General features: G+C 39.6%; 1 protein-coding gene across 1 annotated transcript in view; it reads left to right on the top strand.

Annotated features, from left to right (window-relative positions):
• The window catches only part of GABRR3 (gamma-aminobutyric acid type A receptor rho3 subunit), a 48283-nt gene that overhangs the window by 17515 nt on the left and 13052 nt on the right, over positions 1-17716 (top strand). Inside the window, exons 4-7 of the mRNA XM_008061372.1 lie at positions 3353-3576; positions 6702-6784; positions 8198-8338; positions 14841-14993. Of these exons, the coding sequence (XP_008059563.1) occupies positions 3353-3576; positions 6702-6784; positions 8198-8338; positions 14841-14993 (601 nt within the window). The remainder of the gene's footprint in view (positions 1-3352; positions 3577-6701; positions 6785-8197; positions 8339-14840; positions 14994-17716) is intronic.

The following is a 17716-nucleotide window of genomic DNA, read 5'->3' on the forward strand; positions in this document are numbered from 1 at the left end:
GTTGCTCTTTCCTCCAGTCAAAGTATTAAACTACTTTTTGTGGGCCTTTTCATGTGCCCATCAAATTGCCATGGGACCCCTGCCTTGCTTTTCTCTGGATTCAGCCTGTTTCTTTCATTGAAGTTTCCCACCTGGTCCTTGGAGTTATTTGAGATTACAACCTGTAGCCAGATACTAATTGTCCTTTATTTTCTACTCTTAATATGGCGGCTTGCTTGTTTATTTTTTGATAAAACCAAGGAGTACTTTCTCCATGAACAGGGAAATTTTAAACTACTTTCTTTTCTTTTCTTTTTCTTTTTTTCTTTTTTATTTTTTTTGGAGATGGAGTCTCACTCTGTAACCCAGTCTGGAGTGCAGTGGCACACTCACAGCCACCCCATCATCGACCTGCTGGATTCCAGTGAGCCTTCTGCTTCCGCCTTCCAAGTAGCCGGAACTGCAGGTGCCTGCTACCACGCCCGGCTAATTATTTATTTATTTATTGTAGAGACGAGGTCTCGCCAAGTTGCCCAGGCTGGTCTCAAACCCATGGGCTCAGGCAATCCACTCACCTCGGCCTCCCAAAGTGCTGGGATTACAGGCTGAGCCACCAAACTTGGCCTCCATTGCCATTTTCTAATCTGAAAATATTTAATTTGTTGTTTATCCAATCTACTCATTTAAGGGACATGAATTTTATATACATGAATTCTTGCACTTTTCTGAAACTGTTTTCATGTGTGTTCTTACAAAATTTTCAAAAGTTGCTTTTAGATACTCTTTGGAATAAAAGTTTTGATACAGAAACTGTAACATGTATAGTGATTTTCATAGAACTAAGTTTTGAAATTTAGATTCTATATATTATTTTTATAATATGCAAATGCCACAATTAAAGATTAAAAAGAGAGAGAAAGAGAAAGCAAACAGAGCAGAGATCTCTTAAGGGAGTAGGGACAGGAAATTCAAATTACTAAGATTAAATCTTTTCACATATATACTTAATATTCTAACTTATAGTGACTCCTCCAAATTATTAACTAAAACAAAAGTTCAGGACACACGAACATTCCAGAAAAGCCTAAACAAAATTCTTCATAACTCATCATTCCTCATTTTATTTTTTTATTTTTTTTGAGTTGGCATCTCACTCTGTCACCCAGACTAGAGTGCAGTGACGGCTCCCAGCCACCGCAGCCTCAACCCGCTGGGATCCGGCGATCCTTCCACCTCAGCCTTCCAAGTAGCTGGAACTACAGGCACGTGCTACCATGCTCGGCTCATTTTTTTGATTTATTGTAGAGATGAGGTCTCCCCAAGTTGCCCAGGCGGGTCTCGAACCCGCGGGCTCAGGCAATTCATTCACCTCGGCCTCCCAAAGCGTGGCATTACAGGCTGAGCCACCGAGCCTGTAATCATTTTACTTTGTAAACTCTTCAGCTAACAGTTCTTCTAGTCCTCATCATTAGCTAATTCAATGTTTATTTCAGTTATATAAGCCTTAAATTAAACTTCTTTCCTTTAGCCACCCTGCTCCTAACAGGAATAGCGCCAGTGGGGACTCACTACTCAAAAGGCCTGGTTTGGAAGATTTTTGCCCTTCCTTCCCCAAAGACAGCTCTTCCTGGGACTTCCTTGAGCCTGTTGTGCTCCTGCAACAAGCTCTTGTTCCCTTGTCCAGAAACAATATCCAAGTCATTTCTGGATGACCCAGCCTATTTCTTAAATTCCTGCTGTCTCTAATCTGTAGCATCCAAGACTGGATAGCATCTTTCTCCCTGGTATTAGGTTAGCTTTGCTACTCAGTATCAGATATAACTAGACTGGGTTCACCATGCCCCATCTGAAAATGCTTTCTAATTGTCAATGACCTCCCCCACCCCATACTTCTCAATGTTGGGTTTAGGGTTTGTTTTTTTTCTTTTGTTTTTTTTTTTCCCTTCTCACCATTTCTTGCCCTGTCCCACTCTGAATTCACTTTCAATCCATTTAAGTTTTGTGTTGCTATACTCCCAGCATGCTGTTCAGCCTGCTCCTGTTGACAGTGCCAGCTAGTGGTGACTTGTGTCTTTGACATGCACCAATTTGCACTATTTGACCTCATAAGCCTAGTGACCTTCAGATCAGACTGATCATCTAATTCTAAACATATGCTTATTAGGACGTGTCATGCAGTAACCCACACAATTCCCTGCACAATACTGTTATGTTAATGAATGAATCATTCTATTTATTTGCCCTCACCCTAATCCAAAATTACACATGGCGGATGTTCCCAGATTAACCCAGAGCAATAATACAATGTACCTCTATTCTGAACCAAGAACAAACAAACTAGCTCATAATTAGTGACTGACTAGTTGTAGTTTACTGAGATGCATCCTTTGTATAATAAATGCCAAAGCTCTATTATTATGCATTAGTTTAAGAAAAATTTGATTATTGTTGGGAAATAAAAGATAGTAAGAAGTAAACAGCTGTGAAAAGTGAAACACATTGTCATTATCCACACCCAATTACTTGGATGAAAGCAAAGAAAGCTTCTGTCCAAACTATTAAAATATTAAATGGAACATATGAGAGCCAAACAAAACTCAAATTATTAACTAAATAATTCTTTTCTAACATAGTGTTAGTATCGTTTTTTCCTCTCATCTTTCTATTCTTACAACATGAAAATGCACTCTAACAATTCAAATCCCCAAGCCATACTTGGGGATCTCTGGTAACTAGCTTCTGGGAAATGGGTCATTTCAACAAACTTCACAGGTGATTCTCTGCACGCTAAATTCTGAGACCCACCATTTCATGATATTCTTTCTGTCTCTCAAGCTGAGGAAGATCACTGTCTAGGACCTCTGACAACTTGCTTTCCACAAATAGCCCTAATAATTGTATCCAAGGATTTGTAGGACTGTAGTTTATTCAATTTGGGAAAGTTTCTTTAATAAAAATAACATACAAAATACAAAATCAATTTTAATAGTGTACACTTATTTAGAATGAGAAAAGAAATCACGATCAAATAATGAACAATTAAGTTGTAGAATTTCATGTCCCTTTCTTCTGAGATCTCTTTAGGTGACTTACTAGATGTGTTTCCTGTTTATAACCTGGTTTCCCTTCCCCAACTCAAATATCCTCTTATGACTCCCATAAACTCACAACATCCAAGAGAGTTCATGTGAAGGAGAAGCTCAAAACTGAAGCTCATTAGCTTCACCCTAAATCTACCTGAAAATGCAATACTAGCCATTCACATGTAAGTCATTAACACCCCAGGCAATCAGTCACAGGACTATTGCTATTGAAGTGCTCATCCTGAACCATATTCCTACTGGTTTTGACTGGTCTCTCTCTCTCTCTCTAGGACTTTACAATGACTTTTTATCTCAGGCATTACTGGAAAGATGAGAGGCTCTCCTTTCCTAGCAAAACGAACAAAAGCATGACTTTTGATCACAGATTGATCAAAAAGATTTGGGTGCCTGATGTCTTTTTTGTCCATTCTAAAAAAGCCTTCATCCATGATACAACCATGGAAAACATCATGCTGCGTGTACACCCTGATGGAAATGTCCTCTTCAGTCTCAGGTAAGGAGTGCTGATTACCACCTTTGGCATTCTTGAACTGCAGCTATGTTCAAAGCTGGTGGGTCTCACTTAGACTTAGCACACAATTTTGCTGTCTGTTTCATGCCACTGGAGACTGGGACACAAGCAGAAGATGAGATTTTTGTCTGGTTCTAATATCCAGATTTGAAAGAATTATTTTCTAGTCTAACTATACCCACTCTGGGTATATGTTGGTTAATAAATAGAGTGGAGATGAATGATATAAATCCTTAATATCTGGCACACAATTTCATAGGTACACAAACCCACTTTTCCTTCTCACCAATTTCACCCCACACTGAAACCCTCCAAGCAATTTTGGAACCATGGTTTAGTGAAATAATTTTTTGAACTATCTCCTTCATTTCTCCTGGGAAGACATGGTTATCATCTAAGCTACCACTAACTGACTCACTTCCTTTATTGTTTTCTTTTAAACATGTGCTGCAGTCTTTGGTTTTCCATATTTTCTTTTAGCCAAATGAGTCCTGGGTATATTAAGCAGCTTATCACAGATAATTCTAAAAAGTTTTGGCAAATCCAAGTAACTCACCTCTTTATTATGTCCTAGAAATCTCAGAAAGATTGCAAAGTAAGCTGAAAAGAAAAATGACCCCTCAAAAGCTATCCATATCCTAATCCCTGGAACCCATGAAGGCTACCTTATATGACAAAAAAGAATCCTTACAGATATGACTAAGTTAAGGATCTTAAAATGGGGACATTTTCCTGGATTATCTGTTTGGGACCTAAATGAAATCCTAAGCATCTTTAGAATAGAAAGGCTGAGGAAAATTTGATACACACAGAAGAGAAGAAGGCAATGTAACCATAAACCAAGGAATGCTGGCAGCCCCTGGAAGCTGCAAAACAAGTGGATTTTCCCCCTACAGCCTCTAAGAGAGAAGCACCTTTTTTAAAAAACTGGATTGGGATTTCATTTTCTTTTTATGTATTTTATTTTAGCTTCAAGGGGTGTATGTGAAGATTGGTTACATAAGTATATTGTGTGATGGCAAAGTTTGGGCTTCTGACGAGCTCCCACCCCACCCCCTCGTGGTGAACATGGTAGTCAATGGGTGGTTTTACAATTGAGAAGGGTCTTTCTGATACTCTGATTTCGACCCAGAGTTACTGTAAGAGAATACATTTCTGTTGTTTTAAACCACCAAGTTTATGGTAATTCGTTATAGCGGCAGTAGAGAACGAATGCAGTCTTTTTTTCCTCATTAAAAATACCTTGTTCACTTCAGCACAAAGGAACTGTTGTCGGCCATTTTATAAAGGCTAACAATGTTTTTAAAAATGCAATTAAAGGCAAGTGCTGTTTTCGATATAACTGTTAAGTCGGAAGTAGCATAGGACTCATAAGTACTAGAGGTAAGTCTCTCTAGGAATCAGAAACAGAATGGCAATATCTGACCATAGAATCAACTTAGAAATTTCTTTTGAAGGAGAATGTCCAGTAAAGGATGAACTCAATGGATATTTTTTACACTGCACATTCCAAAGAAAGATCTGGCCCTTGCCAGGCTCCTGGGAGGTAACCTTTAGCCTTTGGAATATTCTGCCTAATAAGAGTGTCCCCAGTTTACCTACAGGCCTTGGGCCATGCCCAGAGAGTCTCTGCTAATTATAAGATTTACAGTGGGGTCCTTGAGCCACTTGGTGTCAGCCCCACCTCTTGAGGGACTGGAGACTAAGGTCTGCCATGGGTGCTCAGCCGTTGTTATGCAACGACTCTCAGTTACAACTTCAGACACCAAGGCTTGAGTGAGTTTCAATACCCCATAGGTGTCATCACATAATATTGCTAAGAGAATTAAGCGCCGGCCATTCAACTCCATTAGGAGAAGACAACTGGAAAATTGTTCCTGGTCTCTCTCCTGGACTTTGCAGAGTCCTTTTTCACTGTGGATTTTAGTCTGTTTCCTTTCATTGTAATAAAGGTAACGGTGAGCCTAGCAGCTCTGCTGAGTTCTGTGGGTCCTCCTAGTGACTCATTGACCCGGAAGGTGGTCTTGGAGATCTTCGAATGCAGGAGGAACTCAAAATTGTTGTCAACACAGGTCTCCTAGCCAACAGCAGAGCCAGTCTAAGCCCAGAGCCATGCCACCTGGTTCCAGGCTTAATTCTGGCACCGCCTGGCCATCTCATCTCCTTGGTCATTTACTTTTTCACACGTACTATGAAGAAGATAGACTGGAAGACTTCACAGGTCCCTCCCAGCTTTAAAGTATTAGGAATACACCAAAATGAATATGTTTTGTGGCAAAAAACCATCCCTGGCTTGGTATTTTGCTGCATGACTACTAACAGTAGAAGTCAGCCCACAGAAGATGAAATGGTTCTGCTCCTTTGATGAAATCAAGGGCACCATGGGTAGAGACATCTGTTGCCTTTGGTTTTTGCAGACCTGCTCAGGGATCTTTTATGAACTTCTAATCTATATTGTGGGTAGCAAAGTTTCTACTTTGAGGCAAGATCATAGTACAGCAGCATCTGCCTGAAGCCAGGAAAATCTAAAAGGATATAAAATTTGAAAAAACAATCCTCATCAGTATGCAAGTCTTTCAACATAATAGCACCTGAATTATGCATTGTGCACATATATCTATAACTAAAAATGCTCCTGGCTTTTCCCTCATGACTGGAAAGAAAATTTCCTCAGGTAAACTTGCTTGGTGAAGATCTGCATTTACAGATTGTTATTACCACCATGCCAGGCCTGTATTACGAGACTATTTTTAAGGTTTGAGTCTTCCAAAAAAGCAGAAAATACTTAAATTTATTTGTTTTCTTATTTTGAAGTGTGTTTTTCTAGAGACATTAGAGTCAGAAAATACAGAAGGGGTTGGCCAGGAAATGGTGAGATAAGAAGCAATTATGAGAGCTGAAATTCATTCATTAACTATGTGTCTTGAGTAAATCATCCATCCTCCTCTCCTTCCACATTATTTGGACAGAAAATAGAAGTGCCTGGCTTGCATTATTCTTGAAAGGCATGCATAACAGGCAAACAGTAAGAAAGCTTCAATGTTGCATGCTTATTGAGCCAGATGGCTAAATGATTTGCAGTGTTCTTTTTCTCATTCTCTTTATAGGGTAACAGTTTCGGCCATGTGCTTTATGGATTTCAGCAGGTTTCCTCTTGACACTCAAAATTGTTCTCTTGAACTGGAAAGCTGTAAGTCTCACTTCCTGATGGAGTGAGTACACATCATTTGAACACCCCATCACATACTTGCATGTAAATAAGCGTGCTCTTAACAAGCATTTTAAATCCTTGATATATTTATCCAAAATAAAAGATTTGTGGGGTTTTGGTTTTTGTTTATCTACTGGTTTCTAACTAAAGATGATGGCAGTTTGCCTCTCAAATGAGAAAATTCAGGGGGAAAAAATGTTCTGATAATTACATACTCTTCAGTTTCCACAATGATTATAAAGAAATAGCTCACAGGGCTGGGCACTGTGGCTCACACCTGTAAACCCAGCATTGTGGGAGGCAGAGATGGGAAGACTGCTTGAGCCCAGGAGTTTGAGACTAGCCTGGGCAGCACAGTGAGATCTCATTTCTACAAAAAATTTAAAAAATAAGCTGGGTATAGTGGCGCATGCCTACAGTCCCAGCTATTTGGGAGGCTGTGGCAGGAAAATCACCTGAACCCAGGAGGTCAAGGCTGGATGAGCCGTGATTGTGTTAATGCACTCCAGCCTGGGCAATAGAGTGAGACTCTGATGAAAGAAGAGAAAGAGAGAGAGAGAGAGAGAGAAAGAGAGAGAGAGAGTGCTCTTAAAATGTGCATTCTTGCTAATGTTATACATAAACTGACACAGACTTTCTACATTTGGAAAGCTCTGGAATTCATGTTCCCTGGTGAGTCACAATGTTCCATTAAGTATACTTGGATTCCCCAGAAAAAACTCAGCTCTAGACTAGACATAGACTTCCTAATCCAAGCCCTGTCACAGGGCACCTGAGCTGGCTCCCTATCAATCACTTTGACCTGTCAGCTATTTTTGATATAACATCTTAAAAGCTTACTGCAATTTTTCATAATGTGTTTAAAATGATGGGAATCTCAATGGTTGTCTACTCCACAGATGCTCTTCCCAAAATCCATTAGAAATGTTCCATGACATTATTCGACTTTAGAAGAAATGCTTTATGAGCTAGGCCCATTGGGAGATTTCTTCCAAGAAAACCACAGATCAAGGAGGGGACTAACAGCCTGAAGTTGGACCTGTGACAGTGAGATGATGCCATGGCATTAACCTGAGACCTGACTTAACACCGTAACAAAACGCACGCAGACATGCGAGCAGCTATTTGGAGAGTTTTAACTCATTGTGTGGGCACAAGAAAAACTTCACATTGTGCCAGTCACCAGGGTCTAATCTTTAGAGATGTTTTTCCCCTCTTTTTGAAGGTGTGGGTACAACCAGTCTATTGGCAAACATTCTTTTCATCAGCTAATATGCACATGTTATTGGGCCAGGCACTGGGGACACAGAGATGAATTAAAATACAGGTATAGACCTCACAGAGTTTCTAAGAGCCTCTTCCAGTTACTAGACGGTCGTGTTTTTGTTTTAGATGCGTACAATGAGGAAGACTTAATGTTGTACTGGAAACACGGAAACAAGTCTTTAAACACCGAAGAGTACATCTCCCTTTCTCAGTTCTTTGTTGAAGAGTTCAGTGCATCCAGCGGATTTGCTTTCTACAGCAGCACAGGTAGGTACAGCATTTTACGGGAGTAATTCATTAGCATTTATTGAACATCTACTGTTTGCAAAGCACCGCACCATGCGGAGAGACTGAATCCAAAGGAGTACCTCATTTGGCCAAAACATCATTCCTCTCCTCTTACAGCCTGCTGGCTTCACCTTCCCACATATCATTGTCCCCTGCCCGCCTCTCCCTTCCCCCCAGCCTCTTCTAACTAGATAACTTGCTTTCACTTGTGGCCCCTCCAATCTCAAGTGATCTCTTAAAACATACACACCACAATTCTTTCTGTACAAAACCCTCCACTGTTTTGCCATCAACTTACAACAGAATTGGAGCTTCTCATCGTGATCTGTCTCCTGCCTTATGCGGGACCTCAACCCCTCTCCCCGCACCTCCACCACCTGCCTTTCTTCCCCAGGGCCTCCTTGCTGGCCTACCTCATTCCATCTGCAGGATCTCTGCTTGGCCTTCTCATCTCTCTGCCTGGAATGCTTTTCCTTCATATTCTTGTGACCAGCTCCCTCACTCCAGTTGGAGCTTTGTTCAAATAGCTTCTCCAGCTGTGCTTTCCTACCCATTCCGTCTAGAACAGGTTTCCTTCCTCATGTTTCACCTCTGTCTTCACAGCACTTGCCACTATCTGAAATACGTTATTTATCTGACTGCTTTATTGTCTGAGTGCCTCACTAGAAAGAGGGCAGGGAACGTGTTCGTCTTGCTCCTCATTTTCTTCCCCTGGCATCTGGAATGTGCCTGTACTTGATAGGTGCTCAATAAAAATCAACTGAATGAATCAATCAATAAAGTGCGTCGTTGTCCCAAACAGAAAATCCATCCAAAATTGGGTCTATACTGTTTACTCTTTGCTATGGAGGGTATATTTCTGAATTGGCAACATTTATCCAAGGCACTTTTTTTTTTTAAGTTGGAGTCTCACTCTGTCGCCCAGGCTGGAGTGCAGTGGTGCACTCACGGCCATCCCAGCGTCAACCTGCTGGGCTCTGGCGATTCTTCCACCTCAGCCTTCCAAGTAGCTACCATACCCAGCTAAATTGTTTTGATTTATTGTAGAGACAAGGTCTCGCCAATTGCCCAGGTGGGTCTTGAACCCACGGGCTCAGGCAATCCACTCGTCTCGGCCTCCCAAAGCGCTGGGATTACAGATTGAGCCACCGAACCTAGCCGCAGGGCACTTTTAAGTTATACTTGATCCCTGTTGACTAAAGTTAGAAGTAGCCTTCTTCTGTCCCTGTCCACCACTCTCCATCCCCTACCATCATTCCCCTGCTGGATGTTTGTATTCTGGATCATTTTAGGCAGCATTCATATAAAACACCATTTCAGATTCAGTGAAGCCTAGATCAGGCTAGAAAGTGGCCAACAGCCACCCCTGACTTTCAGGGCTGTCCTAGCTAGAATCCTTTTACCTGTTTTGATGGCAATGCCTTTTCTCCTCAAACGTTCTCCATTCTGTTCTTAGGCCTTGAAGAGTGGTTATGGAGTTTTTACCTAAAAGCCTGCATCTTTAAGAGAGAAACTGAAATTTACATCACAGAGATGCTAACTAAACTTTTTAGAACCAACAGCTATTTAGAACCAAAAGAAATGCTTTATTTCTCCCCATTATTTGTCTATGTTGCTTGGGATTCAGCAAATGATGCTATTAATTTTAATCACGTTTATTGCCTTTTCTGATTATATAAGTAACACATATTCGTTTGTTCTGATCACTGATATATTCCTGGCTCATAATGATTTCTCAAAGGCTAATTGTTGAATGAATGAATAAACGGTAATCTCAAAAGAATTCAGAAAAGTTTAAAGAAAAAACTCTTTCTAATTCTACCTCATAGAGATAAACTATTATTACTTGGATATATTTTTGCACTCTTCCTTCTTTCTCTCCTTTTTTCTATTTGTCTTTTCTATACAAATAAATATAGGTATATTTTTATTAGGATTTTAAATGTTCTCAATTACTCCAAATTAAATTATAAGTAAATAAAGGAAGGCATGCAATGAACAATGATACATATGAAATATCATTTACAGGGTTTTTTCATTTTACTATAGCTATGATGAAATAACTTTGGCACTGTGAATAGAAATTTGCAATGTTTAATGCCAATATAATGTGATATATATAAAGCATAGAAACCCAAAAGTATTGCTTTCTACATAGAATATATACACATATAGAATAATAATAACAATGGTATTTCTTTAAATTTGAAAGTACAAGTATTCATTAACATATCTCTAGCTATCCTCTTAAGAAGATGTTAAATTTTACTTCCAAATGCTAGCTTTGACACTGAGTCATTCCATTGGCCTTGCTAGCTCTTGATTTGTGCCTGTTGGTCTTTTCAAGCCCTACCAGGCAGGTGCCATGTTTTAGAGTCTCTCTAAAGCTAGACAAATACTTGCATTGGAAAACTTAGTGCTCACAAAGGTGTTCCTAAGTTTAAAATGAACTTATAAATCCTTAACATTCAACCATAGTTACATTTTTAAGAAATAGTGTTCTGAAGAAAAATGGGGGGGAATAGAATTAGATTCAAATGTATATGCCTCATGTAACATGAGATGAAAAATATCCATAATAAACTAAGACTAAAAAAACAAGTTACAGAAGAATATATAAAATATAATCCCATATTTGTTATTGAAGAAAGGATTTATACATATATTTGTGTTTGTATATCTGTTGTATGTGTCTTAAAAATCTAGAAAGATGAACAATAGAGTCCTCAGAAAAGGGGGTATAGATTGAGGAGATTTTTCATTTTATTTCAATACTTTTGTATCCTTGAATTTGTTATCATATACATATTTTTTAAAGGAGAATGAACATGGATTCTAAGAACAGGAAAAATGAAAGAGTAAAGCATTTTGGAAGCTGTATTCAAGTATCAAATTATTAATCATAGCTGGGCTCATTGAATCATTGGGTCTCACATTTAGAAAGATCGCAATTAGAAACTTACTTTAATTCATAAGTATGTGATAGTTCTGCCTCATATTACCCATGAATTATTAAATCTGGTCTCCTGACAGTCAAATCCAAGTACCTTTCTCAGATGAGTATCCTGTTTAAATCTATTGGCTTCATCAAAAATAATTTCTGACATTTTTCTCTTCATTCCTATCATTACAACTACCAACCATTACCACTATTCCCAAATCAGCTTTACAGAAAAACTCTACATCTGGCCCTGGTTATAGGAGACACAAGTAGAGTTTTAGAATCTCTGCTTCCATTTTATATCTGAGCACCAGGGTCTTCACTGCCTTTTTCCTTGGTGTTGCCTTCATCACTACCACTGCTGCTGTTCAAAAACCACCCTTACCTGACTATATTAACAAGCAAGTAAGGGCTTGTACCCACCCCTTCATCCCTGTCAATGCTTCTCAAAACTATGCACTATAGATTTACAGAGAAAAAAAAAATGACTTCTGCCCCCTAAGGGATGCGTTGAATACTTACCCTTTATCATAGCATGATCTGGTGGCTAAAAGTGTAAGTACAGGAGAGAGACTGCCTAAGCTCAAACCCTGACTCTGTGACCTTGGGCGAGTTGCTTAATCTCTTTAACCATCAATTTCCCCATTTTAATGTGGGTTTCATAATACTCTTTACCTCATAGGCTCTTGGGGATACATGATGTCATACATTTAAATAACGTAGAATATTCTCTGCTATATGGTACATGCTCAATAAATGTTAATTAGGAGCTATCTTCTGACCATTTTCATCAACATCAACTTGATCCTTTTAATATAGACTGAGGCCATAGTATCAAAAGGCCTTTGAAGGGGACAGTCTCCGAGTGTAACAACCTTCCTCACTCTTGTCTTGGGACCAACTCCCTGGTTACTGCTTCTCTCCTCCATTTTCCAGGCTGTCGACTCTCCAGCCCTTTTTTCTCTCTCTCTCATTAACTCCTCTTCTTTTTACTGTGTGGTGACCTGATGGAGACAGATGGACCCTCCTCCCCCCCAAAAAATTTAGTTCTGATGATGCTATACACATAACAAAAGGGTACAAAGATATTTACTACTCACATAATGAGACTTTCTAGAGAGAGATGGGCGGGTTTACAAGCGGTTCTGCAAAGGACTTGAGAGAACAGGAGGGGGCGACTGGCTTTGGGTTTTTATGGTGGCCAGAGGGTAGAGCTAGAGTGGGGTTCCCTTTTGTGGGACAGGATTTGCACGGTTTGAGCTACTCACAGGAACCCAAAGAGGGTGACCTAGGCTCTTTAGTAGCTTGCTCAGATGTAGGGTAGAAGAAGAAAAAGTTGGGCTTGATGGCTATCGGCAGTTGAACAACAAAAATGGAATCAGACACTATTGCACTATGCAAAGAGATGCCCACATCTTTCCATGGCAGCAAGCTCCACCTTTCCCAGTAGGTAAAGGGACTCCTCCCAGTTGTACCTTAAAGTACAATACTATCCCCATTCTTCCCTTACCTGAACAACCACGAGACAGAGCAGCATTTCTCCTTCCTGGTTACTTCCCCTCCACAAAGAAAGAGAAACAACTATTCTTCAGAAATGTACAAATAAAGAAAGATTGCAGTTACCTAAATTTATTTCAAGACTTAATAATAAACAGAGGTCTTCTGCTCAAATCTAAGCAGTTGTCCAAGTCTGTCTCTCTCTCTCTCTCTCTCTCTCTCTCTCTCTCTCTCCCCCACACACACCTTTCTTCTTGTCCCCAAACGCCTATGCCATCTCCACCTTTGGGGTACCCTGAACCCGGCAGGAGCTAGACTCCGGCAGCCACCAACTATGGTCCTGCCTCTGCTGGTACCAGAGTGTCTTTCAAATACCAAGGAGGAAGCAAGAGGACCACCAGGCCATTAATTTTCTTTCATTGCGCCACTAAATCTCAGTACCAATGAGAAGCGTGATCAAAGATCTTGAAAGCTAAGTTCCACCCTTTTTGAGAAAAAATTACTCCTCCCTTAAGGTCCTAAAGTAAAAAATAAAATAAAATAAAGAAAAAAAAATAAACAGAAAACCATATACATTAATAGCATCTTCCATTGTGAATCGCTTTCACAGGTTTTCCTTATTTCTAACCTCACAATAATAATATGGTGTTATAAGCCCAGATATAGTCTTATTCTACTCTACGGCCATAATCAAAACTCTCAACTGCACACAATAATAAATTGGGGCTGTGACATGAGTGATACAACGAGTATTGAAAAAGTAATTTCTATTGTAACTTTAGATTGTACTAGTGATATATCTTTCATTACTCCTGGTAATAAAATTGTTTAGTATTCCTGAAGCATATGTCAACTGATGGTGAGGGAGGGCCTTAGAACCAGGTAAGGAAGAGATGGATAAGGATCATTTAATTGAGAATAGGAACTTTGGTACTGTCAATTTAGTGTGGGTTGGCTAGGTGTGTTTCTTAGGTCAAATGTCTAAGTATTTACCTGATCCATCTAATAGGTTTGCTATTGAGTTTCCAGGAAATGACTACTGAGACTATGTCCTTGTATTTTGAATAATTTTATCTCAAAATAAGCAGAAAAATTAATCTTACCACTTATTGATAAAAGGGCTATTTGTGTTTAATCATTTCATTATTTACTCCCTTATTTTAGTAAAGATTTAATAAGATTGGCATCACAGTTACTGTGAAATAAAGCAAGGTAATATAAATTAGAAATAGATGAGAAAGAAAAATGGAAACCAAGGATAAGGTATTATAGGTAATCAGGTATGTAGTCATTACAGAATGACACTCAGAAAAGTCCTGTAGATGGTCAAATTCTGGCTTTTAACTTCCGTGTAGTCAATGTGAAAAGGCAAACCTGAACAAAATATGCGTGTGAATGTGACCACAAGTGGTGCTTTTGATCAGCACAAATAAGCAATATAGCCAACATGAGTTTATATAATTCCAACAAGATGCAAAGAAACATTATCCTTTGGTTACTTTTTTGCAGATTTATTATAAACAAATTATGGTATCTGTGAGACTTTAAAATAATAAAATAGTTTGTGGATACCCTTTCTTTCCCTGTTTGAATCTCTAACTGTCTCCATCCAATGTTGAAATCCAACGACCTACTACCTATTGTGAAACATTTTCTTCATTTGTTATACCAAACAAATACTTTATTGGCTCCTTCATGCAATCATCAGTCATATTTGAAGACTTTCCCTCTTGTAGAAACACTGCAAACACAATACATTGTGGAGAAAGGTATTTAGAGCCAGTCCCACAAAATATAATTACTATTTATCACTGAACTGCAGATATGGAGGTGAAAAGGGATCTTTGAGTCAAATCATTAATCAGAATACAGTTCGATTGGTTGAACAAACCTTGTCTAAACACCAGGCCCAGTTAAACAGAGTTGATTGTGTCAAGTCTCACATCCCCTTAGAGACTGGTGGTCTGAAGAAGCACGTCGCACTAAGTGTAGTGTCTCCAAGAGGAAGCTTGTTCTAATGAAAACTTTGGCTTTTTCTCATAGGTTGGTACAATAGGCTTTTCATCAACTTTGTGCTAAGGAGGCATATTTTCTTCTTTGTGCTGCAAATCTATTTCCCGGCCATGTTGATGGTGATGCTTTCGTGGGTTTCATTTTGGATTGACCGAAGAGCTGTTCCTGCAAGAGTTTCCCTGGGTAAATCTTTCCCCACCTTTGTAAAATGTTGACATAGGAGAAAGGTGAAAGGAGGTAAAGAAAAATGAATTGCATGTGGAGAAGAAAAGAGAGTGGTGGTTCAGTTGGGATAGTTAAGAGATGCACATTTGGCTTAAAGTCTGTTTAGCTTAATATCTTTGAGGGCAAACTGTAATTAGGTTCTTTCCTTGGGAACCCAGACATTAGGAATGAGGGCTGACCTAAAGCTGGATGATAGTAAGGAAAGAGGATGAAATTATGAAGCACAAACAGATTTATTTTTTCCCCCTTTCATTGAAAGCTCCCTATCTGTTACTCAAGTCCATTTTGCTTTGAATGAAAAATGCTTACATCATAGAAGCAACCTTCAATCTGATTCTCACTATACTGTTGGTGTCTTAGTAATAAATGACTTCTGTGGATTGCTGGGGATAGGAGATGGGGGTGGGGGAGATGCTTGAATTTGGAAACATGAATGCTGATTCGAAATTGGGGCTTAACCCAAAGACCAAAATTAGAATCAACCAGAGTGAAATTTTAGGTACCGTGGTGCATTAGTTGGCAAGAGATTCTAGATGAGAAGACATTGCCAGCTTCATTAAGTCACCACACATGGAAGATTATCTACCCCATCTAGCATGTTATATGCCACTATTACACACACTGATTTATGGGAATCATTTCAGACCCACTTAACAGTTATTGAGTCCTTACAAAGTGGAAGATGCCAAGCCAAGCACTTAGACGATACGTTACTTAATGAGAACCCAAGAGATAATACCATTTGCCTTCTTGGCTGGTCAGGGCAAAGCTCCCTCATTTCATCTGATTTTGTTCTTTCACTTGTAATGCTCTGTCTAGAGAGAAGATTGTTATAAGTGGTTGACAATTATTGTAATTATCACACAATTCATTCCAGAAAGGGTGGTTTCTGAGTTAATGTTCACAAATTATATGCATACTTCAAAAAAATCATTTGAAATACATAAATTATCAATATTAATAATTTGTTCACCTCTTTACCCTACTAAAAGCTTTGATTTACAAGCATTTGAGGCTTGGATATTTTCAAGGAAAAAAAACCACTCGCTGAATAAGTAATTAAATGAGTTTGACTATTTATCCACATCAGAGCATTTGTGCCCTGACCTCAGGATTGTTGTGTGACAACATAGACCCAAACAAGAGATGGAGAGCACCATCCCAGCCCTCAAGACAGGATGAGAAAGGAACTCCATCTATAAAGGTTTATGAACATGATTTTCAATCAGATTTCTGCAGTTGGCTGCTCTGCCCTTATGCTGGAAAATGATAGCGATAAGAGCTAGTTCCGTGGCAGTTTGGAGTGATAGTGAACACTAAAATACATTTAAATCACCCCTGAAACTCTGTGCTTCTTGCATCCCCTTCTTATTCCATAGGGTTAGGAAATCAGTATGCAGATTTATGCAGATGATTTGCAAATCAGAAGGGCTCCCCTCCCTCTCTTTTAAAATGGAGGGGACAGCTGTATTCCTGTAACACTACCATCCTCTCAGGGTTTTGCTTCCTACCTCCTTCATGTTTTTTTCTTTCTTTTTTCGTTTTAAACTTAATTTTTTTCCTTCAGGCTAGGAATATTATTTTATCGGTTTATTGATTTATGAATCAGAGTCTCACCCTGTCCCCCAGGCTGGAGTCCTGTGGCACACTCACGGCCACCGCAGCCTCGACCTGCTGGGCTCAGGTGACCCTTCCACCTCAGCCTTCCAAGTAGCTGGAACCACAGGTGTGTGCCACCACACCCAGCTAAAATTTTTTTGATTTATTGTAGAGACAAGGTCTCGCCAAGTCGCCCAGGCTGGTCTCAAATCCCTGGGCTCAAGCAATCCTCTCACTTCGACCTCCCATAGTCCTGGGATTACAGTCATGAGCCTCTGTGCCCGGTCCTTTGTGTTTACTCTCTGCTTCACTCCCTTTTCCCATAATGCTGCACTACCCAATTTTCTGGGTACAGAAATTTCTCACTTGCCTTTTCTCATCTGTTCCCTTCCTTCACCTTCTCCACAGTATTTGACATTATTAAGTGTCCTTTCCAAATTCACAATCCAGTGCAGGGGTCAAGAGTCCACCCTTGCCCTCCTCATCTGCAAAGTGAGATTACTAATGCTCCCTCCTAAAGGTCACTGTGAGAATTCAATGGGAGGATTCATGTCAACTGCCTCACTTGATGCCTGGCCTGCCTTAGTGTTTGCTAAAACCAACCACATGCACAACATGTTCATTTTCATTACTCTGTGCTTGTCAAGTTTTCTCCTGCTTTAGACTTTCCTTTCTCTTTCCTACTTTTACTTCTTCCTTCCACTCTTAATTAAGAACAGGTCACCTCCTGCCAGGGTTCTGCTCCACTTTTGAGACTCTCATCAAATGGAACAAGCCTCTTTGTGCCAAACAATGCCCCTATGAAAGTAAATCCCAAATCTGTGTCCTCGTCTCAGTTTGAGTTCCTCTCCAGTTCCATCTGGGTGTTTCCAGCTCTTTGCTGGTCTCCACCTTCAGGTACTACCAACACTCAGCATGTTCAGAACCGAACAGTCTACTATCTCCTTACACCTCCATTCCACTTATTCTCTCTCTTTCCCTCATTCTGTTCAGGGACTTGCAGTTTGTTGAGTCTTTTTGTTTTTGTTTTTGGTTTTTTTGCTGTCATGATTGTTCTATTTTGTTATTAGTTGTTATTAATC

This window comes from Carlito syrichta, unplaced genomic scaffold, assembly GCF_000164805.1.
Source record: "Carlito syrichta isolate Samal-C Ts95f unplaced genomic scaffold, Tarsius_syrichta-2.0.1 Scaffold305223, whole genome shotgun sequence".
In the NCBI taxonomy this organism is placed as follows: Eukaryota; Metazoa; Chordata; class Mammalia; order Primates; family Tarsiidae; genus Carlito; species Carlito syrichta.